The 26,413-nt window shown below is 41.5% G+C and overlaps 1 protein-coding gene and 1 pseudogene across 1 annotated transcript; both read left to right on the top strand.

Moving 5' to 3' along the window:
* The first annotated feature begins 1,464 nt into the window (after window positions 1-1,464).
* Window positions 1,465-9,782, top strand: GHSR (growth hormone secretagogue receptor). Its single transcript, XM_054681248.1, has 3 exons — window positions 1,465-1,593; window positions 1,790-2,717; window positions 4,872-9,782. The coding sequence occupies exons 2-3, from the start codon at window positions 1,922-1,924 to the stop codon at window positions 5,174-5,176; spliced, it is 1,101 nt and encodes a 366-aa protein (XP_054537223.1). The 5' UTR covers window positions 1,465-1,593; window positions 1,790-1,921; the 3' UTR covers window positions 5,177-9,782.
* A 13,414-nt stretch (window positions 9,783-23,196) lies between these two features.
* LOC100615855 (eIF5-mimic protein 2-like) lies at window positions 23,197-24,547 on the top strand (annotated as a pseudogene).
* The last annotated feature ends 1,866 nt before the right edge of the window (window positions 24,548-26,413 follow it).

The following is a 26,413-nucleotide window of genomic DNA, read 5'->3' as shown; positions in this document are numbered from 1 at the left end:
ACAAAACAAAACTCAGTTTGGTCCAATGTCTAACACGCCAGCGGCAACCAAACCACTATGTTAAATTTCCTGTATCAAACTTCTCTCATGTAGTAATTTACTGTATGGAGTCTTTCACGCATTTGTGCACACATTCAGTCTTAGGTCTTTGTGGACTTTTAAGTATTAACAATTTAGGTAGTAGAGGTGGTGCAAACTGTCTGTGAAAGGCAAGTACAAACGCATTCAACTGAGGGGGATACTCTCTCATACACAGTACGTGGTATCTCATCGGGTGAGCGCCGATGTGTATGGTCAAGGCAGTGGCTAACGCCGGCCTGTGCTTCGTGGGAGTCTGCCCTGCTCCTCCGTGGGGTAGGACTGAGGCGTTAGAAGCGCAAGTTAAAAACGGTGAGAGTGACAGGGAAGCCATTCCTCCCCCGGCGCTTTGCGGTAGGATGGATGTGGCGCTGGCCACAGTGCTGAATATGTTCCTGGGGCGGTCCCGAGGTCGGTGGGCCGGGAGGGGCCGGTCGGATTTGTGAATTCGCTGGCAACCGGCAGTCTCATGCCTTCGGGTGCTGATTTCTGGCTCTGAGCAGGAGACGCACAGACCGCGTCCAGAGGGTCACCTTGCTAGTGTAGGAGTGGCCTTTGACCTGTTCCCACCGGCACAGCTTCTACTTCTCAACAGCAACGCGTCTTCTATTTATTGAGTGCCTCCGGTGGTCCCTGACACTTGATATCACCCCCAGTGGTCCGCACAAATCATTGCAATTCAAAGAAAAAGACGTAATGCTCAGGAAGTTGAAGACCTTGCCCGAGGGAATACGGCTACTAAATGGCTGATCTCTCTCAATTATGCCTCAAAAAATGTTTCCTGCACACTCTCGACGCGCCAGCCTCACAGCCTCTTCTTCACTTGCCGCCTCCACACACCTCCAACCCTGCCTTTTTACTTTCTCCTGTTCCCTCCCTGACCACCCTCGGCACCCCGCCACCAGGTTTGCATCAAGCAAAAGTAATATCCCCTACAGCAGACTCTCTACCACTACCAAGTGATACAAAGGACTGGGATTCTGGACAGGGTTTATTCACATATCTTGCCCCTCTGCGCTCAGAAGTCCCAACCGGGTGGGAGATCCGACACTGGTCCCCGAGTCCCCAGCTCGCTGTGTGACCTTGGACAAGTAGTCACATCGCTGAACCTGGGTCCTAGAACTGCGTGAGACTATTCTTTGGTGCTCACCGGTATGAATACAAACACAAGGTCTTTCTTTTCTCTCTCTATCCCCCTTCCCAAGTCGAGTTGGTCAAGCTCGCTTTTTCTTTCCACCAGGGCCATAGCCAGCTGCAGCCTTGTGGAGGAAGAAATCAGGTCCCAGCTGCTAAAGGTGTCCTCCCCACCGCCACCGTCGTCTTCACCCCCACCCCCGGGTGTGACCTGTCCTTCCGGGGCACACTAGTCCAGCGTCGCCCAGGGCTTCGGAGAGAGCGCCTCACGCTCCCGCTTCGCGGCGCCTGGTCCCTGCGGTCCCCACTCGCTGCGACGCTTTGGGAAGTGCGAGATGGAACTGGATCGAGAACGCAAATGCGAGGCAGGGCTGGTGACAGGTATGCGTGTGGGCGCCGGCCGGAGGATGTGTTGGGAGAAACTTTGGGGGAGTTGGTGGGGGAAAGGGGAGGTGTCAGAGAAAGCAGTGGGTCACTCTCTCACCCACTGACCACCAGTCTCTCTCCCTCTTCCTTGTCCCCATCTCACCTTCTTCCTCGGCTTCTGCCTCTCACCTCCCTCTCTTTCTTCTCCAAGCATCCTCCCTACGCGTCTGCACCCGCTCCTCCCTCGCACCCTCCCGCGCCTAAGCGGACCTCCTCGGGAGCCAGCTCGGTCCAGCCTCCCAGCGCAGTCACGTCCCAGAGCCTGTTCAGTTGAGCCGGCAGCATGTGGAACGCGACGCCCAGCGAAGAGCCGGGGTTCAACCTCACACTGGCCGACCTGGACTGGGATGCTTCCCCCGGCAACGACTCGCTGGGCGACGAGCTGCTGCAGCTCTTCCCCGCGCCGCTGCTGGCGGGCGTCACAGCCACCTGCGTGGCACTCTTCGTGGTGGGCATCGCTGGCAACCTGCTCACCATGCTGGTGGTGTCGCGCTTCCGCGAGCTGCGCACCACCACCAACCTCTACCTGTCCAGCATGGCCTTCTCCGATCTGCTCATCTTCCTCTGCATGCCCCTGGACCTCGTTCGCCTCTGGCAGTACCGGCCCTGGAACTTCGGCGACCTCCTCTGCAAACTCTTCCAATTCGTCAGTGAGAGCTGCACCTACGCCACGGTGCTCACCATCACAGCGCTGAGCGTCGAGCGCTACTTCGCCATCTGCTTCCCACTGCGGGCCAAGGTGGTGGTCACCAAGGGGCGGGTGAAGCTGGTCATCTTCGTCATCTGGGCCGTGGCCTTCTGCAGCGCCGGGCCCATCTTCGTGCTAGTCGGGGTGGAGCACGAGAACGGCACCGACCCTTGGGACACCAACGAGTGCCGCCCCACCGAGTTTGCGGTGCGCTCTGGACTGCTCACGGTCATGGTGTGGGTGTCCAGCATCTTCTTCTTCCTTCCTGTCTTCTGTCTCACGGTCCTCTACAGTCTCATCGGCAGGAAGCTGTGGCGGAGGAGGCGCGGCGATGCTGTCGTGGGTGCCTCGCTCAGGGACCAGAACCACAAGCAAACCGTGAAAATGCTGGGTGGGTCTCAGCGCGCGCTCAGGCTTTCTCTCGCGGGTCCTATCCTCTCCCTGTGCCTTCTCCCTTCTCTCTGAGTCTCCATCTCTATTTCCCCCTGAGTCGCTACCTCTTTCTTCAGTTTCTCTGGGCCTCTGTCTCTCTGCGTTTCTCTCAATTATTCTCTCCTCTTGCTTTCTTGAGTGATGTTTTTGGTCTCTCAATCTTTCTCTCTGTCTCTGTCTGTCTCTCTCTCCTCCCCCTTTACTTTGTCAGTGTCTTTCTTACCGTCTCTATCTCTTTGTGTCTCTTTCTTCCTATCTCTCCTTTCTCTCTTTCATGCAAAAATGTCCCATATTTGTATTTCCCTAAAATAAATTTTATATCAGCCCAGAAACTCCACTTTAAAAATCGAGATATCTTATAAAAGTCCATTGTGGTCTTCAAGCGTTAAAAGTGAGGACTGACTTCCTGCCTCAAGTAGGATTTGTGAATATCTAAGTTACGTTAAGAAAAGCAGGGTTTGGATCTAGAAAGCGTTCAGCGGTAAATTCAACCAAAGACATGATCAATTTGGATAATCCTCTTAGAGATTATTCATTTTTCTTTCAATATTGTGATTTGTTTACTGCCCTGCATTTTTTCAGATAATTGCATCAATTCTGTTTACCCTGCTGCTGTTCGTACAGCTTTGTAAGGAAGTCAGTGACAAATCAGTGAAGTCTCATTTGTTTTTATGATTACCTGCCTCTTCAGGTAGGATAGACTAGGATAAGGTAAGGATAAACTAGAATAAACAAAGCTCCAACAGGAGGAAAGGAGACTTTGTGGAAACCAACAGAATTCACTACTTCCCCAAATGACCCTTCAGGAGCATCTGGGCACAATGTCATAACTGGATTTGCTGAATGTTTATTGCACAAATTCAGCTTCTTTAAGTATATGTGTTTGGTACAAGTGAAGTAATAATAAATATGGTTACATCCCAGCAAAATATTAACTCTACTTGCATTTTCAAAACCAAGGTCTTTATATTTTATTATTTAGATATTATAGTCAAGACTTCATACTTAATGGCATATTTTAAGGCTTCTTAGAAGTCATTCCAGGATGATTTCATATTTCCAATTTTACAGTTCCTGGATCCTCCATATTAAAGTGATAGAGTTTATTCAAGGAATGTCAAAGATTTTATTTTCTGGACCGGTGATTCTCGTGATATGACTCATAGGTTATAAACCTGCTAGTGTCCTCCAAGGGATCCTAAGCTCTCACCTATGAGAGTCACATTGTTACTGTGGCAGTTAAGTTGCTACTATACAACTTAGTTTTAAGGATAAGTTTAATAATTTCCTCCAATTTTATTTTCAAGTCATTAATTTCTTCATTGGTGTCTCAACACCAATGTTAACTTTTTTCTTCCTTGACAATTTGAAGGGGATCACTAAAGTGTTACAACGACTAAAAAATTATTTGTTATTATTTTTCCCTGATTTCTGAATTTAAAACAATCTAAACATTTAGAGATCATTAAAAATTATCTTACATAGGCAAAATGAAGACTTGGATGGATGATAATTTATATGAGTTGGTTTAATAATAGCCTTACTTAAGTCTATTGTAAGTGGCATAGAATCATTCATCTCAGTGATTCTTAATCCTAACTGTATATTCAATCCTCTGTGAAACTTAAAAAACAAAAAGAGAAGATAAAACATATGTCCTGATCTCCCTCTTAGAGATTTAAATTGACTGAGTCTATACTACATCCAAGGAATCTGCATTGTTTTAAAAAGTGCCCCAGGAGACTCGGATACACAGCTATGGTTGAGTACAACCACTTTACCTCATAAGTGTGTCTGTTGTGTCTAACACATAAAAACTGCTGGACTATTGTGAATAAATGGTCTAGTCAGTTGAGTCAATGTGTCAACTCACTACAAAATCACTCAGATAGTTGTTAAATAGAAATGACTGGGGAGCTCAGTAAAAATTGTTGAACTGTTGGTCCAGACAGACTGAATCTTTGTTAAAATGTTGGAACAGGAAGAGCAGGACACAATGTTTCTCTGAAATCAATGGTCATAGACCATGAAACAAAAACAAAGTCTTAAAAATAGAATGTGATTTGCTGTGACATTTCTTGAGCTGACTATCTCTCTCCCATTGTCCTTTTAGCTGTAGTGGTGTTTGCCTTCATCCTCTGCTGGCTCCCCTTCCACGTAGGGCGATATTTATTTTCAAAATCCTTTGAGCCTGGCTCCTTGGAGATTGCTCAGATCAGCCAGTACTGCAACCTCGTGTCCTTTGTCCTCTTCTACCTCAGCGCTGCCATCAACCCCATTCTGTACAACATCATGTCCAAGAAGTACCGGGTGGCAGTGTTCAGACTTCTGGGATTTGAACCCTTCTCCCAGAGAAAGCTCTCCACTCTGAAAGATGAAAGTTCTCGGGCCTGGACAGAATCTAGTATTAATACATGACCTAGCACATTGCGAGTACAGTCACCGCTTATTACTCTAAACCGGAAGACGTAGCACAGCAGAACTTGGGAGGAAGCTGAAGGTTAATTTTGGAATTAGGAACACATAGATCCGGAAACATTTGGGAGGGAAAAAAGATATCATTTGTAGGGTGTGAGCAGTTTGATTTGATTGCACAATTATCAGTGCTCTCATACACTATTTCTGCATATTCACTGCCTATGATTTTGCATTCTGCTGCGGGTGCTGGTGAGGGCTTTGCAATTCAGAGAAAGGAGGAAGAGCAGAGTGAGCAATTAGAGCACTTCTTGGTAGGTAAATGCAAATTTGCTTTGCTTTTTCATAATGATCAAAATTATTTGGTTAAAAGAATGACATTACAATACAAAATTTAAAATGTAACTTTTAAAAACTAGCAATTTTCATAAAGCTCTAGAGCAGTGCTATCCAAGAGAAATATAACATGAGGCACATGAGCAATCAATACAAAAATTATTAAAAAGAAATTTACATTCTTTTTTTTCATACTAAGTCTTTGAAATCTGGCATGCCTTTTACACTTACAGAAACCCTCAATTTGGACACTAAGTTTTCATTGGTAATATTTGATGTATTTAGATTTCATAAAATTTACAGATAAAAAGTAGATTCAACAACCTAAGTTGTCTAAGCACACTTAAAAGTTTTCCAGTAACTGAAACAACGGTAAACCTTTAAACTTAAAATTAATTAAAGTTAAAAATTCAGTTCTTCAGTTGCACTAGTCACATTTCAAGTATCCAGTAGCTCGAGGCTACCCCTCAGAACAGTACAGCTCCAGAGTATGTACAAAAATTATCATTCACCTTATATAAAATGTTTAAAAATAAATACTGTTTCCCTAAAATTTTTTATAGTGATGTTCACACAGCAGAATTTTAGAGTGATGAATACTAAAAATCACACCTAAATATCCTGTTCTGTATGCTCAGAAGAGAATGAATATGAAATGTGTAACATACATTTTTAAATTAAGTTGAGTTGCATGTGTTAATATTCAGGAAATGAAACTTTTTAAAACAATTATGGGTAATCACAAACTGCCTTATATGGCTTAACAAAAATTTTTAAGTCAATTATAAGGCTTCGATTTGTGAATAAGGGAACAATTTGTAACGTGCTCTGGCAAGATTACAAGAAAGTTAATGAATATAGAAATTTTTCAAGTGATGAAGGCAGGCTTATGTGAAAAACTGAGAATCCCCTAAATGCTACTGCTTATTGATATTAAAAACTTTCAAAAATCTTATAGCCGTTTATTTTTAAATGCCTATGCTGTGTCCTGTCTCCAAATTAGTTTTGCTGCTTATATCCCATTGCTTATCTGATAGATATGATTACCTGGACTTCCAGACCCTCTCTTAATTGTAATTATGAATGAATAGACATCTTCAACTAAATATTATACATTTAGTTATAAGTATATAATTTTCATTTATATTGACATTGCTTCCTATACAGTCAACTCTTTGCATACTAAAGGTATTAACCCAAAAATAACTTTTTCATAATTCTGTGCAATAGTCATATAAGCAGTTCCTTCATGAAGTTATTGGTTCACAACTGTGGAATGGATGGAACCATTTAGGGAAATTCCTGCCATGACTGTTTTTTCCTTCATCAAAAAGAAAGATAATCATGATGACATAATCGATTGATTATTTAATTTGGAAACATCCAAACACAATCATAATTAGAATCATTTCTCTAGAAAAATATTTCTGAGATTCGTTCTGACACTAAAACTGCACCAATGTGGTCTAAATACAGAACACTAGCAAGCTGATTATGCAGTTAATTCCTAAGAGTGCATCAATATTTAAAAAAAAAAAAAACACTGACTCATTTAAGTTCATGGGATACTAATTAGGGCATTAAACATTATTGTCCCGGAGAGGGCCCAATAAATCCAAAAGAGGTAGTTCAGCTTCCTGAAGCCTTAGAATTTTTGTCTACAGATACATCCTACTTGAGAGGAAACAAACAAGAAAACCTTGACCTCCATCACACAGCTGATTGCTTTGGAGGAAAACAATCCCAACTTCTAATTCATTGCTTAGCCTCCTCTCTTGTGGGTTTATGTCTAGTCTTGGCCTAATTCACCTCCAGGGAGTAGTTAATGCAGTAGGGACCACCATTGTCCTTCAGTGGTATTAATCTGGAAACTCAGAGAATATGTTTAGAGGAAGAGATCTTTAATTTGTCCTCTTATACCATTGCCTTTTTATTGTTTGTAACTTCTTTATTTTATCATACTCCTTAAATCATTTAAGACTCAGGGAAAAGAGGAACTTAACTGAGGAGTATTATTTGTAAAAGTCCATCATTTCATAAGCATTTAGTATGTGCCTGACATGTTCTAAACTCTAACAATTAATAAGCCAAGGATTTTATCCTTAAGGAGCTCACAATCACTTGTGTGTTTTGTTGCAGCAGGCAACTGATAACTTCTTTAAATTGTGAAATAAACATCTCCGGTTGACACTGGATCAAGGGGCTGGCTGTTCACCCCATTGTGTTGCTGTGTATTTGGCTCAACATAAATTCAAGATAGGCTGTTCCTCCAACAACTGGTCAATTTTGTAGACACAGTTAATGTGTCTGCTAGCAGTAATTACACTCAACACATTCTTCATTAATGTAGGGAAAGTAAAGTGATCTTTTTTTACTCTGTGTTTCCATTTTCCTGGTTATCAAGCAATGAGGTGTTTGTCACCACACCTTACACGGTGGCACATAATCAAGTGTTGGATCATTTTCATTACAGGGAGTAACTGTTGTATAAGTAAGAACTTTTAAATGATTGCTTTAAACATTCATTGCCATGAGTTACTCAAAATTAGAAGTTTTACTGTAATGAGATTTAGAAACACCTCTAGTGCCTGGCCACACCTTGAAAATCATTTTATAGTAAACTTTTTATTGCAGTGCATGTTGTTGTGATGCGATTTGACTTGAATTTCCACTTTTTCATGCCAATACTTTTATTAAGAATCTCATATAATTACAAGCATTCTATAATTTTTAGTTCCACGTTGGCAGTTTTAACTTTTTTTCTATTTTTTTATTTACTCATATACTTGAATTATGCTGTTAAAAAAAACTGTGAGATTTTTTGCAAGTTTGATGCCTGAAAGACTCTCCTGTCTTTTAAAAGGTAGTATGTATATCTTTAAAACATGACATACATATTTACGTGTCAAAATTTCTTGTCACAATGAGTGAATAGAGCTTTCTGCTTTCACAAACACTGAATCTCTTGTAAATAATGTCATTAAAGGATAAAGATAATGTCATTAACAGATAAACAATGTCTAATATAGTTCATTAGCTAATGATTAGCCTATTTTTTGGCAATTTAAATTGCAACACCAGCCAGAATATATACAATTGTAACTTAACTGGGTGATTAGTGACCAATGTTAATTCAGTGAATTCACAACATAAATATTTTTTATCTAGAGAATGAACGTCTGGTTGAAATCAGTAGAAAAGAATGTGCTAGTGATAGATGCTGTTTTAAGCTAACATCACTTATTTATTCACATTAAATGAATTCAATCATGTTAGTCTTGACAAGAATCTGAGTTTGAAGCAGGTGAGGGGGAAAGTTTGGATGAGGCTTGTTTTTGTATTTTCTCTTTTGAACTCCAACTTGCAGGATGCTACAGGCTAGCTTTTTGTTGACAGAATTGTCATCATCCTTAAGCAAAAAATGCTGCCATGTCTATTCCCCTCCCAACTATCTGGATATTTGCTGGAATTCCAATGAATATTTTATGCTATGACACAGGATATACCTTTGCTCAAGGAACTAGCAACTACACTCAAAACTGGCAAGCCAATAAAGCTCTCAAAAATCTTGCCTCGTGTAAATGTTCAGGAAGTTCCACCAAAATGTGTACGACTATTCTTTCCAGAATTCCTCTTGCCCCCAGCCACAGAGAAAGCTTTGAAGAAGAATGGTTTGAAAGATTTTCTGTGTGTTTAACATCTTAAGTCCAAAACATTTCTCTGCTCAAACAACAAAAACATTTATCTTTTTCACTTTTACCATTATAGGTTTAGTATACTAGAAAACACTTGTCTCTACTAAAAAATACAAAAATTAGCCGGGCATGGTGGCGGGTGCCTTTAATCCCAGCTACTCAGGAGGCTGAGGCAGGAGAATCGCTTGAACCCAGGAGGTGGAGCTTGCAGTGAGCCAAGATCACACCACTGCACTCCAGCCTGGGTGACAGAGCAAGACTCTGTCTCAAAAAAAAAAAAAAAAAAAGAAAGGAAAAAGAAAAACACTTGTTCGCATATATATGTCCAAACAGCCTAGTCCCCTGTTTCACTGATATATGATGTATTCCATGTCTGTATAGAATTTCATACTTGGTTGATTTGTCATAGATGTTACTGATGATGTTTTGATTTGCAATTCTTTTTCTTTAGGGATTTTTCTGAATGTCAATGAAAAGTTTACTATAGCTTTCATGTACCTGTTGTATGCAACTACACATAGTTTTTCCTTCCTTTGAGTGTTCTCAACCAAACAATTGCCTAATAAATATATTTTTAAAGCGTATGGCTGACTTCTTCCACTTAGTTATAAAACTTGGTGTCTGGAATATTTTACCTCTACTCTTGTCTCAGATTTAGTTCCATTTGGTCCTTTTAATTCCAGAAATATGTATTTTGCACCTATGAGGAGGTGTTTGTTGTAGTAAATTTTATTTCCCCAAAGGCTCCAATATTTAATAATGAGTTAAACAATTCCTGTAAGAATTAAGAAGAGTGGGAGGCCGAGGTGGGTGGATCACGAGGTCAGGAGATTGAGACCATCCTGGCTAACATGGTGAAACCCCATCTCTACTAAAAGTACAAAAAATTAGCTGGGTGTGGTGGTGTGCTCCCATAGTCCCAGCTACTTGGGAGACTGAGACAGGAGAAACACTTGAACCCAGGAGGCAGAGGTTGCAGTGAGCTAAGATCATGCCACTGCACTCCAGCCTGGGCGACAGAGCAGGACTCTGTCTCAAAAAAAAAAAAAAAAAAAAGAATTAAGAAGAGTAAAGGACCCTGTGATGGACTGTGATTCCACGCTCTCATACCTCTCTGACCCTTCCAGCCTGTCACTTCAGAGCCAATATGCCCTTCCTGGTGCTGCACTAATATTTGATCCAAAGACCATGCATGAGCTCTTTGGGTCAGGGAAAGGATGTCTGTTCGCCTTGGACTCAGTAGCTACTCACTGAATGTTGGAGAAATGAAGGTTTAAAGACTGGATTATGTGTCACCTGGTCATTAGCTTCCAGACACATGGATTCCAGGGGTTAATCAAATTTAAGGCTAAAATTGGAAGCGGGCAATTTTATTTGCCAACTAGGGGACTTTAAAATACTCTACCACCAAGTGTCACCATCATTTCAACTTAAAAGAACATAAACTAAGAAAAAAAAAATGTAAAGGATGTAATCTCGGAATAAAGGATAGTCACTGTACAAAAATTCAATGTATTCTACATTACACAAAATTATACATGTATGCTGTTTTGAGTTAGTTATGATTTAAAAATAGCACCTAAATTAAAATGTCTGAGAAATACTTGCCAATAATTAGTAACACATTAAAACAATCCAAGTAAGCAAATCATGGGATTGGTTTTTATAGATCCACTGAGTCCTTTTCCAATATCTTTTGGCACCTGCTATCCACCTCTCCCTTAATTCAATGCCAGCCAGGGCCCATCCCGTTTTTTCAGGCTCGTCCCCTTAGTAGACCCTAGACCCAACTCTAAGGACAAGGGAAGAGCGGGCAGCAGGCCCTCTTAGCAGGTCTCACATTCTGGGGTCATCTACAAAGGCTGATTGCCCCTTGCCTCTGGACTCATAGTTCATCATCGGTTCCTGATTTCATAACCAGCTTCCTTAAGGGGCCATCAAATTAGTTATAAATCAATACAAACCTTCTGAAGAATAGTTTGACAGTATGTATAAAATTCTTCCAAAGTTTACCCTTTGATACAGTAATTTTATATTGAGACATGATTATGGAGAAACACCATCTATAATGGTGTTCCTTGCATCTGATTTGTAATTGTGGAAACCTGAAAAGCCCAAATGTCTGAGAATGGGGAATTTGTTAGATAAATTACAGTAATGATAATCATTAACATTTACATGACATTGTGCTTAATGCTTTCAGTTCATTTTCTCATACAATCTTCCCAGCATACCTAGGAAGAGGTTGTGTTGTTATGCCTGTGGGTGTGTGGAGTGGGGGGCTGGGAGTCATAGAGACAAGAGAAGTTTTGTCACATAAGATAGGAAATGGTAGGGCTAAAATTTGGTCCCAAATGGGTTAGATTCTAGTTAGGGTCTTGTGTCCTCATTTTACCCATGCAAACATTAAAATGATATTGTAAACATTAGAAATGATATTGAAAAAGAATTGTAACAGCGTGGGTAAAATGTTTACCCAATATTAGTAAAGGAAAACATATATTGTCCCATCTTTTAAAAAAAAATGCACTTTCCCAGAGCAAAGAGGTTGAAAAGATATAGCATACTAAAGTATTAACAGTGTTTCTCTGGTTGGTTGAAATGTTTTCTTTTTTCTATTTTCCATGGTTTCCAACATTTCTACAAAGAATGTGTATTATCCTTGCGATAATGGAAAGTGGCAGAATGAGTTATTACAAGACAGCGACTGGCCTCTCTCCTGGCCCTGCTCCAGATCCTGCTCTCTGCTCTCAGCCTCTAACTGTATCTGGGACCTTGGGTTTGCCTGGCTTCTGTGAGGACCGTGGTCCTCAGGGAGACAGCTTCCATGTCCAGCCCTAACTCTGAGCTCTGGGCCTCTGCAGGTCCTTGCTAGGACATTTGCTCTTCCCTGGCAGTGACAGTTTCAGGGAGGTGGTGGTGGGAGAGCAAAGCCAGCCAGCATCAGGCCTATATTCCAGTTCTGCTGCTATAACTATGTGGCTTTGGCAAGTTTCTTAACCTCCATCCATATAAAGTACCAGACACTTAGTAGGTGCTCATTAAATGGCCACAGTGATCCTTTGGTTACTTAGCAAAGTATAAAGTGGCCCCATTTTGTGCCCCCGTTTCCTAGGTACTCTGTTGCCTAGAATACTTCTTCAGAATTCTCTATCTTCCCCTGACCCAACTGGGAAGGTCTTGGAGCAACTTCATTGATCATTTACAGAATTTTACAGAGGCTGATAAAAGCAGCTGCAAATTTGGCAAAGTTTAGTAATTACTCTGCCTGTAGTGCTGACAAGGCACTGTCAGGTTTTCCCCAAATGCAGCAGATATACTTTGTGAGCCCTTGGCTCCTCTCCCAGGGGGCATTTGTCCCTCTATTTGTGGAATAAAAAATAATTTCAGGCTCAGTCAACAGAAGGTGGAAGAAGATGTAGGTAGGAGGTAAAGGGGGAGAGCCGGGAGAATCTTCTGGGTTCCTGAAAGTATACCTCTATTCGTGGTCACTTGTTCACTCTCTGGACCTTTATCACCAGAACTTATCGGCTGATTTTTTTCTTTCAGGATTTATGCTCCAGGAACAAAACACAAGAAGTATAGTATGCATAGACTTTGCAGCCAAACAATTATAGAATTTACTCCTGGCTTCACCATCTAGCAGCCATGTCACAATGGGCAATTACTCAACATTAACCTCTCTAGGTCTCAGCTGATTTTGTAGTACAATCGGAATCATAAGACTACCTGCTTTGTGTGGTTGTTGGCAGGATCCCATGACACAGAATATGTGAAGGGGCAGTGTCTGGTACACAGGAGAGCCCAACACATCCTTTTTTTATTACTATATTTTGTTAGGTTGTTTACCATCTGTGATGAGTTCCTTTAAAGTAGAGCAAGAACCTAAAACGTGTGAAGAAATCTGAATGCAGAATCCGACAGTTTTAGGGTCCCCTTCCCACCCCAATTTTGACAGTAGTTTCACCCACATCTACTTTAACGAGCATTTTAGTGACTTGCCTTTCTTAAGACTTTCCAAGGAATTCAATGTAGTTTTCAGAGAAAGAGCAGTTTTCTTTTTTGCAATCACATTTTATCAGTTTACTATAAATTAGTACATATATATTTTTTTAAGACAGAATCTTGCTCCTGTTGCCCAGGGCTGGAGTGCAATGGTGCAATCTCAGCTCACTGCAACCTCCGCCTTCTGGGTTCAGCCTCCTAAGTAGCTGGGATTACAGGCATGCCCCACCACACGCCCAGCTAATTTTGTATTTTTAGTAGAGACAGGGTTTCTCCATGTTGGTCAGGCTGGTCTCGAACTCCTGACCTCAGGTGATCTGTCCACCTTGGCCTCCCAAAGTGCTGGGATTACAGGCATGAGCCACTGCACCCAGCCCATAATTTTTAACTTGGCTGGTAAATCAGAAGTGTAGAGGTGTGCAACAGTGTGGCTTCCTAGCTCCCAGCACATTCAGTGTGGCCCAAACATTAGTCACCATCCTTGAGAGAGTGAATGGAGCACATTGGATACCAACAATTCTAGATAAGAACTCTTCTAATCTCTATGTAAAAGCATTTAGAATATAGAGATTCACTGGTTCTCTTCAAAGAGAATGAATCCAAGTCTATAACGCTTTAGAGACTGTCCAGGGTCTGAGGAATTTCATTTAGGGAGTTTCCTCCAGTGGGTCAACCCCTATCAATTGGTAGTGGCTCCCAAGGACACTGAGCTGTGTTGGGTTCTTGGTAGGGTAACAATGTATCCCCTTTGTCTGTAATAGTACTGGTTATTCCTGCGGTCGGGCATCCCATCTAGTTTGCATTTGTCCTGGATTTTTTCATTTTTTAAAAGATATATCATTAATATTTGCATTAAAGTAAACTGAGGTGAGTTTGCTGGATCTCCATTTGATTATTTCCATCTTCTGCCATGGTCTTGTCTAGCAGCATGTGAGGTCTGTGTTCAGTAAACAGAGTTCTCTCCTTAGCGCACAGTAAATCTGAAAGACGACCAGCTTTAATCTTTCTCTTTATTTCCAACACTTTCCTGGGGCAATTTAACTAAGCCCTCCTTTTCAAAGAAAGCATGCAAAAACACTTGCTAAGAAAACAAAGTGGGCGGTGGCACATGCTGCTAGGGAATGTCAAGTTTTCTGTCTTAGGTGGTATTGATGGGAGAAATATTTGGCGGCTATTTATTGTCTTCTGCAGTTCTGCTATGGCTCTTACTGCAATCTTCAAGATGCATGAAGTCAGTAGGGTCGGTGGAAAATGGAAAAATATTATAGGCTGGGCACGGTGGCTCACGCCTGTAATCCCAGCACTTTGGGAGGCCAAGGCGGGCAAATCACTTGAGGTCAGGAGTTCGAGACCAGCTTGGCCAACATAGTGAAAACTTGTCTCTACTAAAAGTACAAAAATTAGGCAGGCGTGGTGGTGGGCACCTGTAATCCCAGATACTCAGAAGGCTGAGGCAGGAGAATCACTTGAATCCGGGAGGCAGAGGTTGCAGTGAGCCCAGATCGTGCCACTGCACTCCAGCCTGATGACAGAGCGAGACCCCGTCTCAAAAACAGCAACAACAGCAAAACCTTATAGATTATGTACATATGCAATAAGCGCAGGAAATAAAGGTTGAGTAGCTCTCCTCTAGAGGATAATCTAAACACTTTTGTTAAATGGTAACAACCTTGAATTTTGCTATAAATCTACTGAAGTTACTAATTATTTCAATAAAAACTATGCCGGATATAACAATTTAACACATGGGACAGCAGAAGGCACATTTAAGTTTCAGTACGCAAAGCAGGTTTTTCCATTTAAATGAAACAATTGTTCTTTCAAATTAGTTGTACTCACTTTGGAGTCTATAGTTTCTCACACACGCACAAAAAGTTCGTGACAGTTGTTATTGTTTTGGCTCCATTGTCAGAAGACAATCTTGGCACACAGTTGAATGAGGCCAATTTTATACCAATGCGATCACATGCTTTAAATAAAAGAATCAGCTAATCTCACTAATGGATTGAGTTTTTCATCCAATTAATGGAATTGAAATAAAGCTTTTGGAAATCCTTGTTTAGTGAAATATTTTGCATTATTGAGAATGTAACTGAAATTTTTCTTGAAAGATCTCCATTGATGTTAAATGTATTTATTTTGGGGCGACAATACAAATAAAATTTTGGAGGGACATAGTGTCATGATAAAAGCAATGTTCTTACTAAATTATGAATTCTATAAAGCAGACATCCAAGCATGGAATTGTGGTACCCGTATAACTCATAATTCACCCGAAGAAGTTGTGATATACTGTCAATAAAAAAAAGAATTGGGCCAGAATAATCCCAGCACTTTGGGAGGTCAAAGCAGGCTGATCACCTGAGGTCAGGAGTTCGAGACTAGCCTGGCCAACATGGTGAAACCCTATCTCTACTAAAAATACAGAAATTAGCCAGGTGTTGTGGTGCACACCTGTAATCCCAGCTACTCAGTAGGCTGAGACAGGAGAATCGCTTGAACCCAGGAGGTGGAGGTTGCAGTGAGATGAGATCACGCCACTGCACACTCCAGCCTAGGCAACAGCAAGACTTCGTTAAAAGAAGAAGAAGATGAAGAAGAAGAAGAATTGTCAAAATTCACAAAAATTACACAGCTATGGCTTGAGTTTGTCCCCACCAAAACTCAGGTTGAAATTTGATCCCCTATGTGGCAGTGTTGGGAGGTGAGGCCTAGTGGGAGGTGTTTGGGCCATGTGGTAGGATCCCTCATGAATGGCTTGATGCCATTCTTACTGTAGTGAATGAGTTCTTGCTGTAGTAAGACTGATATAGTTTGGCTCTGGGTCCCCACCCAAAACTCATCTTGTAGCTCCCATAATTCCCATGTGTGGTGGGAGGAACCTGGTGGGATATAACTGAATCATGGAGGCAGGTCTTTTTCATGCTATTCTTGTGATAGTGAATAAGTCTCACAAGATCTGATGGTTTTAAAAATGGGACTTTCCCTGCACAAACTCATTCTCTTTGCCTGCCACCATCCATGTAAGATGTGACTTGTTCCTCCTTGCCATCCACCATGATTGTGAGGGACCCCCAGCCACGTGGAACTAAAAGTCCATTAAAACCCCTTTGTCTTCCCAGTCTCGGGTATGTCTTTATCAGCAGTGTGAAAACAGATTAATAAGGTAAATTAGTACGAGTAGAGTGGGGCACCACTGAAAATATACCCAAAAATGTGGAAGTGACTTTGGAACTGGGTAACAGGCAGAGGTTGGAACAGTTTTGAGGGCTCAGAAGAAGATAGGAAAGTGTGAGAAAGTTTGGAATTTCCTAGAGATTTGTTGAATGGCTTTGCCAAAAATGCTGATAGTGATATGGACAATAGAGTCCAGACTGAGGTGGTCTTAGATGGAAATGAGAAACTTGTCGGGAACTACAGCAAAAGTGACTCTTGTTACATTTTAGCAAAGAGACTGGCAGCATTTTGCCCCTGCCCTAGAGATCTGCGGGACTTTGAACTTCAGAGAGATGATTTTAGGGTATCTGGCAGAAGAAATCTCTAAGCAGCAAAGCATTCAAGAGGTGACTTGGGAGTTGTTAAAGGCATTCAGTTTTATAAGGGAAGCAGAGCATAAAAGTAAAAAATTTTTAGCTGGACAATGCAATAGAGAAGAAAATCCCGTGTTCTGAGGAGAAATTCAAGCCAGCTGCAGAAATTTGTATAAGTAAAAAGGAACCGAATGTTAATCCCCAAGACAATGAGAAACATGTTTCCAGGGCATGTCAGAGGTCTTCACAACAGCCCCTCCCATGACAGGCCCAGAAGTTTAGGAGGAAAAAATTGTTTTGTGGGCCAGGCCCAGGGTCCCTCTGCTGTGTGCAGTCTAGGAAGTTGGCGCCCTGCATCCCAGTTGCTCCAGCCATGACTAAAAGGGGCCAAGGTATAGCTCAGGCTGTTGCTTCAGAGTGTGGAAGCCTCAAGCCTTGGCAGCTTCCATGTGGTGTTGAGCCTGTGGGTGCACAGAAGTCAAGAATTAAGGTTTGGGAACCTCTGCCTAGATTTCAGAAGTTGTATGGAAATGCCTGGATGTCCAAGCAGAAGTTTGCTGCAGGGTGGGGCCCTCATGCAGAACCTCTGCTAGGGCAGTGCAGAAGGGAAATATGGGGTCAGAGCCCCCACACAGAGTCCCTACTAGGGCACTGTCTAGTGGAGCTGTGAGAAGAGGGCCACTGTCCTCTAGACCCCAGAATGGTAGATCTACTGATAGCTTGCACTGTGTGCCCAGAAAACCTGCAGACACTCAACACCAGCTCATGAAATCAGCCAGGAGGGAGGCTGTACCCAGCAAAGCCACAGGGCCAGAGCTTCCCAAGACCATGGGAACCCACCTCTTGCATCAGCATGACCTGGATGTGAGACATGGAATCAAAGGAGATCATGTGGGAGCTTTAAAATTTTACTGCCCTGCTGGATTTTGGACTTGCATGGGGCCCATAGCCCCTTTGTTTTGGTCAATCTCTCCCATTTGGAACACAGCTCTATTTACCCAAAGCCTGTACCCCCATTGTATCTAGGAAGTAACTAACTTGCTTTTGATTTTACAGGCTCATAGGTGCATAGGTGGAAGGCACTTGCCTTGTCTCAGATGAGACCTTGGACTGTGAACTTTTGAGTTAATGCTGAAATGAGTTAAGGCTTTGGGGGACTGTTGGGAAGGCATGACTGGTTTTGAAATGTGAAGACATGAGATTTGAGAGGGGCCAGGGCAGAATGATACAGTTTGGCTCTGTGTCCCTTCCCAAATCTCATCTTGTAGCTCCTATAATTCCCACATGTTGTGGGGGGAACCTGATGGGATATAACTGAATCATGGGGGCAGGTCTTTCCCATGTTATTCTCGTGATAGTCAATAAGTCTCATGAGATCTGATGGTTTTAAAAACGGGGAGTTTTCCTCCACAAGCTCATTCTCTTTGCCTGCTGCCATCCATGACTTGCTCCTTCTTGCCTTCTGCCATGATTGTGAGGCCTCCCCAGCCATGTGGAACTGTAAGTCCATTAAAACCCCTTTGTCTTCCCAGTCTTGGGTATGTCCTAATCAGCAGCAGCATGAAAACGGACTAATACAAAGACTGAATTAGTTCTTGTAGGAATTGATTAGTCCCTGGGAGAGCAAGCAGATTGCCCTCTCAAGTCCTGTTTCTTTGCATGTGTCTGCTTCCTCTTTGGCCTTCGTCACCATGTTATGATGCAGCAATGAAAACCCTCACCAGAAGCCAGGGCTATGCCCTTGAACTTCCCAGACTGTATACCATAGCTAGACAGATTTCTTTCTTTATAAATTCTCCAGCCTCAAGTATTCACTTATGGCAACAGAAAATGTACTAAGACATACACAAGCACAGAGTAAAGAAACAAAAAATAAAATGTTTCAGAATGGTAGTACTCACTTTCTTTTTGCTACTCATCACTAATCAGATTTCAAAAATGCTTGTTTATTAAAATAAGTACTTTGTAATTTCTTAGTGTCCTAAAATGGGATTGTAAGTGAGTTTTCTAATGTTATTGTCTTTTTCTTAAAAGCAGTTGAGGCTGGGTGTGGTGGCTCACACCTGTAATCCCAGCACTTTGGGAGGCTGAGGCAGGTGGATCATGAGGTCAGGAGATCAAGACCATCCTGGCTAACACGGTGATACCCCATCTCTACGAAAAATACAAAAACAAAATTAGCTGGGCATGGTGGCAGGCGCCTGTAGTTCCAGCTACTTGGGAGGCTGAGGCAGGAGAATGGCACGAACCCGGGAGGCGGAGCTTGCAGTGAGCTGAGATCACTTCACTGCACTCCAGCCTGGGCAACAGAGTGAGACTCCGTCTCAAAAAAGAAAAAGAAAAAAAAAAGCAGTTGAAATCTTTTATCAGAGCAGTCAACAAATGGAGTACCATAAAACCCTTAAAACCTAAAACTTTTAGTATTTGAAGCTCTTAGAAATGTACAAACTTATGAAAAACAAAGCTTGCAACAGGAAAACATTAAAATACATCTGTACAAACAAGGAGAAACTGAATGAATTACATTTGAAGACTCAAAATCTACACTGATTCAATTTTGAAATTCTATAATTGGTATTTAAGATATCTGAAAATTGGGTTGAAATTTTTGGTGGAATAAAGCTGAGAAGGCTTTTTTTTTTTTTTTTTTTTTTTTTTTTAAATGAAGTCTCGCTCTGTAGCCCAGGCTGGAGTGTAGTGGCGTGATCTCGGCTCACTGCAAGCTCCGCCTCCCGGGTTCATGCCATTCTCCTGCCTCAGCCTTCTGAGTAGCTTGGACTACAGGTGCCCACCACCACACCTGGCTGATTTTGTTTTTGCACTTTTAGTAGGGACGGGGTTTCACCATGTTAGCCAGGATGGTCTCGATCTCCTGACCTTGTGATCCTCCCTCCTCAGCCTCCCAAAGTGTTCGGATTACAGGTGTGAGCCACCATGCTCAGCCGAAGGCCTATTATTTTCTAAGATCTAAATGTGGTAAAATATTCAAAAGAATCATAGATAACTTATTTGACAAGTTTTGTCTTATAAAAATATTTGTTAAATAAAAGTCTCTAAAAAGCGACAAAGTGACAGAATCTCTAAAAATATTTGAGCTGAAGTTAAACATTTCAATATTACAAAACAGAAAATAATATCCTCCTTTTCTCAGCATTTGTTCTGAGCCTACTAGAAAGAGTAATAAAAAGTGTTAAGAATTTCAAATTTATTAACTGTAAATATAATATAGAAAATGGTTGCAAGTAATTTTACTAAAAATGAAGATTAAAGTGTATCAAAAAAGCATTCATCATAGAAATACCAGTGATACAGTATTGCAGATAGATATGGCCACATAAATGATTAAAGTAGGTAAATACATGCCGAGAATAATTTTCTTATTTATATTATTTTTAAACATTCAGAATATCAATATAAAGATATTTCTTTGTTTTGATTTCATGTAGCAGTGTTGTTAGGGGGAGGCCCTAAAGGAAGATTTTCCCAAAGGTCTTCCACAACACTGTTGTTATAAGGCAAAGATTTCCATTCAGTCTTGGGAGCCAAGAGCAAGGATTGGATATCAGATAAATGTCAATGTCACCTGAATTCTGTGTTTTCAATGGCTGTGTGACCCTTCTTTATTAGTGTCTTGCTTCCTCTATCTTTTTCTATATCTGTAGCTCCAAAAGAGCTTCAAGATGTGTAGCACTGATAGATAAAAAGAGAGGAGAGGGAGAGACTAACCATTTCCCTTGGAACCTATAACATCTACATGGGGAACCAGTGCTGTGGCACAGGCAACCCTCCTGAAGGAAATAAACCTTGTTAAGATGCAGTTTCGTAAGGAAGACTGCTTTCCAGCCGGGCTCACTCTAAGCATTGTACCCTTGACTTGAGAGGAAGGGTCTGCAGTATTGGTCTTCTCAATTTCCAGGCTCTTTACCCCTTCTCCACTTCAGCCACGCATGCCTAAGGTTTTACACTGATCCAATGTCACCAGGAACTTCTCCTCCTCTGAAATCTTGCACTTAAACATCCCATACTGTGACCACAATCTTCTGTCATTCCAGGGCTCTCAGCTGTTACTCCCTCCACACAGAATTTCTCACAGTTCTGGACACTGGAAAGTCCAAGATCAAGGCCAATTTAATGTCTGGTGAGGGCTTGCTTTTTGGCTCATAGGTGGTGCCTTCTTGCTGTGTTCTCACATGGTGGAAGAGACAAGCTAACTCCCTGGGTTCTTTTAGGAGGACACTAATCCCAATCATGAGGACTTTGCCCTCAAGGCTTAATGACCTCCCAAAGGCTCCATCTCCTAATACCTTCTACTTGGGGGTTAGGACTTTAACACATAAATGGGGGTGGGCACAAACATTCGTATCACAGCAGCTCTGTTTCTTACCCTTCACAGAATCTATTCCAAACCTTCTCCATTTTCCACAAGCCACACCAGTCCCTCATCAGATATCCATACATGTTACTTCGAATAGGGAATAAGAAGCTGCTCATTGAGAATTCTCTTGCCTCATTGTCACCACATGGAAAAGGTCCTCTGGAGTCGCACACGCCCTTTGCTCCTCTGCTCATGTCACAGCAGGAGCAGTGTCTGTCCTCCCAAAGACATCTTCTCCATCAATGCACTGCTTCTTTTCTCCTCCCACCTCCTATGATTATCCCGTCTCCTCTGAAGCTTCATCCTTCCCCTCTCTGCTGGCATCTACCATCAGTGTTTAAGCCTGTTCAAGATTTCCTGTCATAAAAAGACTTTGCTTAATCCCTTCTATGGATTGAATTTTGACATCCCTCTGCTAAATTCATATGTTGAAACCTAAACCCTAATATGATGATATTCGGAGATGGGACCTTTGGCAGGTAACTAGGTTTAGATGAAGTCATGAGAGTGGGGTCCTCATAACGGGATTGCTGTCCTTAAAAGAAGAGGAAGAGACCAGAACTCACCCACCCTCCACCAAATGAGGACAAAGTGAGAAGGCAGCTGTCTGCAAGCCAGAAAGAGAGCACTCACCAGACGCCAACCATGCTGGCACCTGGAGCTGGGACTTCCAGCCTCCAGAACTGTGAGAAATGCGTATCACTTGTTTAAGCCACACAGTCTGTGGTATTTTGTGATGGCAGCCTGAGCTGGTTAAGACACTTCCACAGTGCCCTCCAGCTCCTATCCTATCTCTCTCCTCCCCTTTACAGCCAAACTTGTTGAAATATACAGCATCCACTTTCTCTCACTCCACTCATTATTAACTTACTGACATTGTACAATGAGAATAGCACTGAAAAAAAAAAGGTTTAAAAAGATCACACATGGCAGCACTATGCTGGGACCAAGTTGATTTGTCCAATGGGGAAAACTCATGTTGAACAAATAATTGCCCAATAATTATTTAACTGTAGGTGAGTTATGTGCTATGGTAGAGAAGCTCTAGGTAGATGCTGTGGGAGCCTCTTTTACATTTACCCAGGCTGGTCTGGGGCATGACACTCAGGAGGGCACCCCTGGGGTAGTGACATTTATACCATAATTTAAAGGATAAGTGGCAGCTGACTGGATTGCTGAAGGGAGGAGTACGATTCCAGGCATAAAGAACAGTGTGGAAAAGGTCTGAGTTAGGAAGGAACATGACATGTTTGAGGAGCTGAAGGAATGTCAGAGTGCTAGAGCCTAGAGGGCAAGAGAGAGGGTGGCCTAAGGTGGACACTGTTCTGGAGATAGACAGGGCCTTGGAGGCTATGCCAGGGACAGACAACATGCGTATCCTAAAAGCAATGTACAGCCAACGAAGGGTTGTAGTGGGAGAGTGAGTGAAGGGGTAGCATTTGCATTTAAGGAAGACCAGTCTGTCTGCTGGTGGGGTTGCGTTGAAGGAGACAGGATGAATAATAGGAAACATCCCTTCAATAATAATTAAGGACTTCTCAAAGGGAGAAAAGACAAATAGTGCAGTATTGTTTCCACATATGGTATGATCAAAGGGTTGGTCCATGGAACCAATTCAGTCGCCTGTGCTTGCCTACACAAGGCCCTAGTGTAAAAAGTGAAAAGTCCCGGCACTGCTTAAGACAAAGTATCAGAAAGAAAGATTTCTTGACCTCAGGGCTGTGAGTCTATCTTGTGTTGGCATCAATGAGACTCTGGTTCCTGGGCCATTCCTTTTCTATCTTCACCATGGCAGCCATCATGGGAATCAGCACGGCAGATGGTGGCGCACAGATTGAAATGGGGAAATGGAAGCATTTTCACTTTGTTTTCTGGGCCTTCATCAACCAGCAAGCGAATGTTAAGCCCTAAAGCCTTAACTGGTTTAAAACTCTCTATCATGAGCCTGAAAGATGTCTGAATGCCTTGTTTATTCACGGAGTTTGTTTTGTAGTGAGAGATGGTTAAGAGCATCCATCAGGCTAGACGGTGGTGTGAAAATCCATCCTCAGTTCTGGTTGCAGAGGAGACACCATGGCAGTTGCCACTACATTGGGGATTTCTGGCTCTTTCCTCATCACCTTAAATTCGGGTGTCTTTTATGAGTAATCAAAAGCAGCAAAAGCCAACGCTATCAGGCCCAGTATTTTAAAACCAGAAAAAGAGATGAAAAAGAGAGGTTTGACCCTACTCAGTTTCAGGACTATGTTATTCAAGGCTTAACTGAAACTGGTACTGATTTGGAAGCAGTAGCTAAGTTTCTTGATGCTTTTCTGGAACAAAACTTGATTACCGTCGATGTGCAGAAACACTCTTTGACATTCTGGTGGGTGGTGGAATGCTGGCCCCAGGTGGTACACTGGCAGATGACATCATGCGTACAGATGTCTGCGTGTTTGCAGCTCAAGAAGACCTAGAGATCATGCAAGCATTTGCTCAGGTTTTTAACAAGTTAATCAGGCACTACAAATACCTGGAGAAAGGTTGTGAAGATGAAGTAAAAAGGCTGCTGCTGTTCTGAAAGGGTTTTTCAGACTCGGAGAGGAAAAAACTGGCTATGTTGACTGGTGTTCTTCTGGCTAATGGCATCCATTCTTAATAGCCTTTATAATGAGAATTTGGTTAAAGAAGGGGTTTCAACAGCTTTTGCTGGAAAGCTATTTAAATCATGAATAAATGAAAAAGATATCAATGCAGTAACTGCAAGGAAAGTCAGCATGGATAACAGCCTGATGGAACTTTTTCCTGCCAATAAGCAAAGCGTTCAACACTTCACAAAGTATTTTACTGAGGCAGGCCTGAAAGAGCTTTCAGAATATGTTCGGAATCAGCAAACCATCAGAGCTTGTAAGGAGCTGCAGAAAGAACTTCAAGAACAGATGTCCCGTGGGGATCCATTTAAGGTTATAATTTTATATGTCAAAGAGGAGATGAAAAAAAACAACATCCCAGAACCAGTTGTCATCGAAATAGTCTGGTCAAATGTAATGAGCGCTGTGGAATGGAACAAAAGAGAGGAGATTGTAGCAGAGCAAGCCATCAAACACTTGAAGCAACACAGCCCTCTACTTGCTGCCTTTACTACTCAAGGTCAGTCTGAGCTGACTCTGTTACTGAAGATTCAGGAGTATTGCTATGACAACATTCATTTCATAAAAGCCTTCCAGAAAATAGTGGTGCTTTTTATAAAGCTGTAGTCCTGAGCAAAAAGCCCATTTTGAAGTGGTATAAAGGTACACATGTTGCAAAGGGGAAGAGTGTTTTCCTTGAGCAAATGAAAAAGTTTGGAGAGTGGCTCAAAAATGCTGAAGAAGAATCTGAATCTGAAGCTGAAGAAGTTGACTGAATTTTGAAACTACACCCTCAGTAAAGCAAACAGGAGTTGTAGATAAAATGTCCTGTCTCATGTGTCCTGGTTCTTACATCTTCCTACCTCCCTGTATCAAGCATGATATAAGGGCTTTCATGGCAAATTTTATTTTAACTGTTTCTATGGTTGCTGGAAATGTTGGGTTTAGTTTCTAAAACCATGTTTTAAGTAGCTACAGGAGATATAGATTTGAATCTAATGTTGCATTAGTCTTTTCAGTTATCTTCTACCGCCTGTATTTTCTACTGTAATAATTTAAGACCTTCCACAATGAACAGTTCACTTTATTCCCTGGGTTTTCTATAAACAGTTTTCAAGATATGATTTAGTTAAAAAATAATTTATTATAAAAATTCTGTTTGCAAATTAAACTGTAAAAGTATCCAAAGTCTCAAAGGCAATGATTTGTGTGATAATATGGCATGCTCAGGGCCCTACTCATCAATGAAAAACCCATATGTAATAATTGAATTCATTTAACATGAATCTTGAGTATGTGGACCATTGCTTGCCATTAACTTTTTTGTTTATTTGTTTTTTTTAACTCCGGTTGTCCTAAAGCTCAATTGTTTGCTCTCTGGGTTTTATCCTTAGAGAAGCCATGGAGAACAGACTTGAAAAGTTTAGGAAATCAAAATGTGGCAGAGGTGGCGGGAAGAAGAAAGATGAGATTTTTCCCCTTGAGAAACTTCTGCATTTAGTTTGTATCTTTCCAGGCAAAACAAATGGGTATTTTTTTTATACAACCATTTTCAAATGAACCTTAGAAAAGTCTTATCATTTAAGGTATTTTATGCACAGAATACCCTTAGATTGATAGGAAAAGACTCATAAAGGAGTTTGAGTAAAGAAAATGACTGATGTACTAAACCCAGTAAAAATTGTTGACAATGTTAAAGGTCAGCATGTTCTAATTGAGAATCTAGATATAGCTTAGATTTCCTATTGGCTTAGAGCATTTGCTATAACAAATGAAGTGCAATGACAATTATATATTCCTACTTGGTCATACTGGACTGGCTTCATTCTCTTAACATATTCTGTAATGACTGAAGCCTTTGGCTATTAACATACCCTAGTTGCCATTTTTAATTGCCATGAGCCAAATATTTCTTGTATACAATTGATCCATTTATTTTCATGGTTGCCTTTTTATTTTCAGCTTTTCTTGCTGCTACCCATCTGTGTATGTAGTTATTGGTGGTGGGGGGAGGGGGGAAATGTAGCCACACTTTTTATGGAAAGACTTTGTGTTAAAAGTGAACATTTTGAAGGTTTTTAACTGGTGAAAGAAACTAGCCTGGGATAATGCCACCAGAGACTGAGTGGAAATCGCCTCTTTTGAAGGTGCCATTCTTATGAGCCAAAAGTTTGTCGTTTAAAAGTTCATTTTGAAGGAATAACATGTCATATAATTTGAAATAAAGGTATAGTAACCTTAAAAAGAATACTATAACTTAATATTGTGAATGGGTTGAATTTGTTAAAGGAATAACTTTGATAAAGTTTTCATGCACAGGCAAATGTATTCACTAGATTTCTACATAGTGATCTGATTTTACTTCATAATTTGTAGTTCTCAAAATACTTTTTTTTAAAAAATAAAGTCCATACTTACACTTAAAAAAAAAAAAGAAAGAAAATCCATCCTCCACCTCCTCATCTCAGTGAGCAATATCTACCCATTTCCTGAAGCATGAAGTCCAGGTTTATGCTGGGATTCAAAGCTCTGCCCAATCAGATCTGCTCAGATATCTACTGTTATCTCCTTTGCTCCCCTGCATGCCTTTGAACTCCAGCAATCTGAGCTATTATTTGGTCCATGTATAGGCCCTGTATTTTCTTCTTTCCTTTGCTGATTCATTCATTATGTATCTAGATAGTAGGAAT

Source organism: Pan troglodytes, chromosome 2 (assembly GCF_028858775.2).
Source record: "Pan troglodytes isolate AG18354 chromosome 2, NHGRI_mPanTro3-v2.0_pri, whole genome shotgun sequence".
In the NCBI taxonomy this organism is placed as follows: domain Eukaryota; kingdom Metazoa; phylum Chordata; class Mammalia; order Primates; family Hominidae; genus Pan; species Pan troglodytes.
This window is presented reverse-complemented; position numbering and strand designations above follow the sequence as displayed.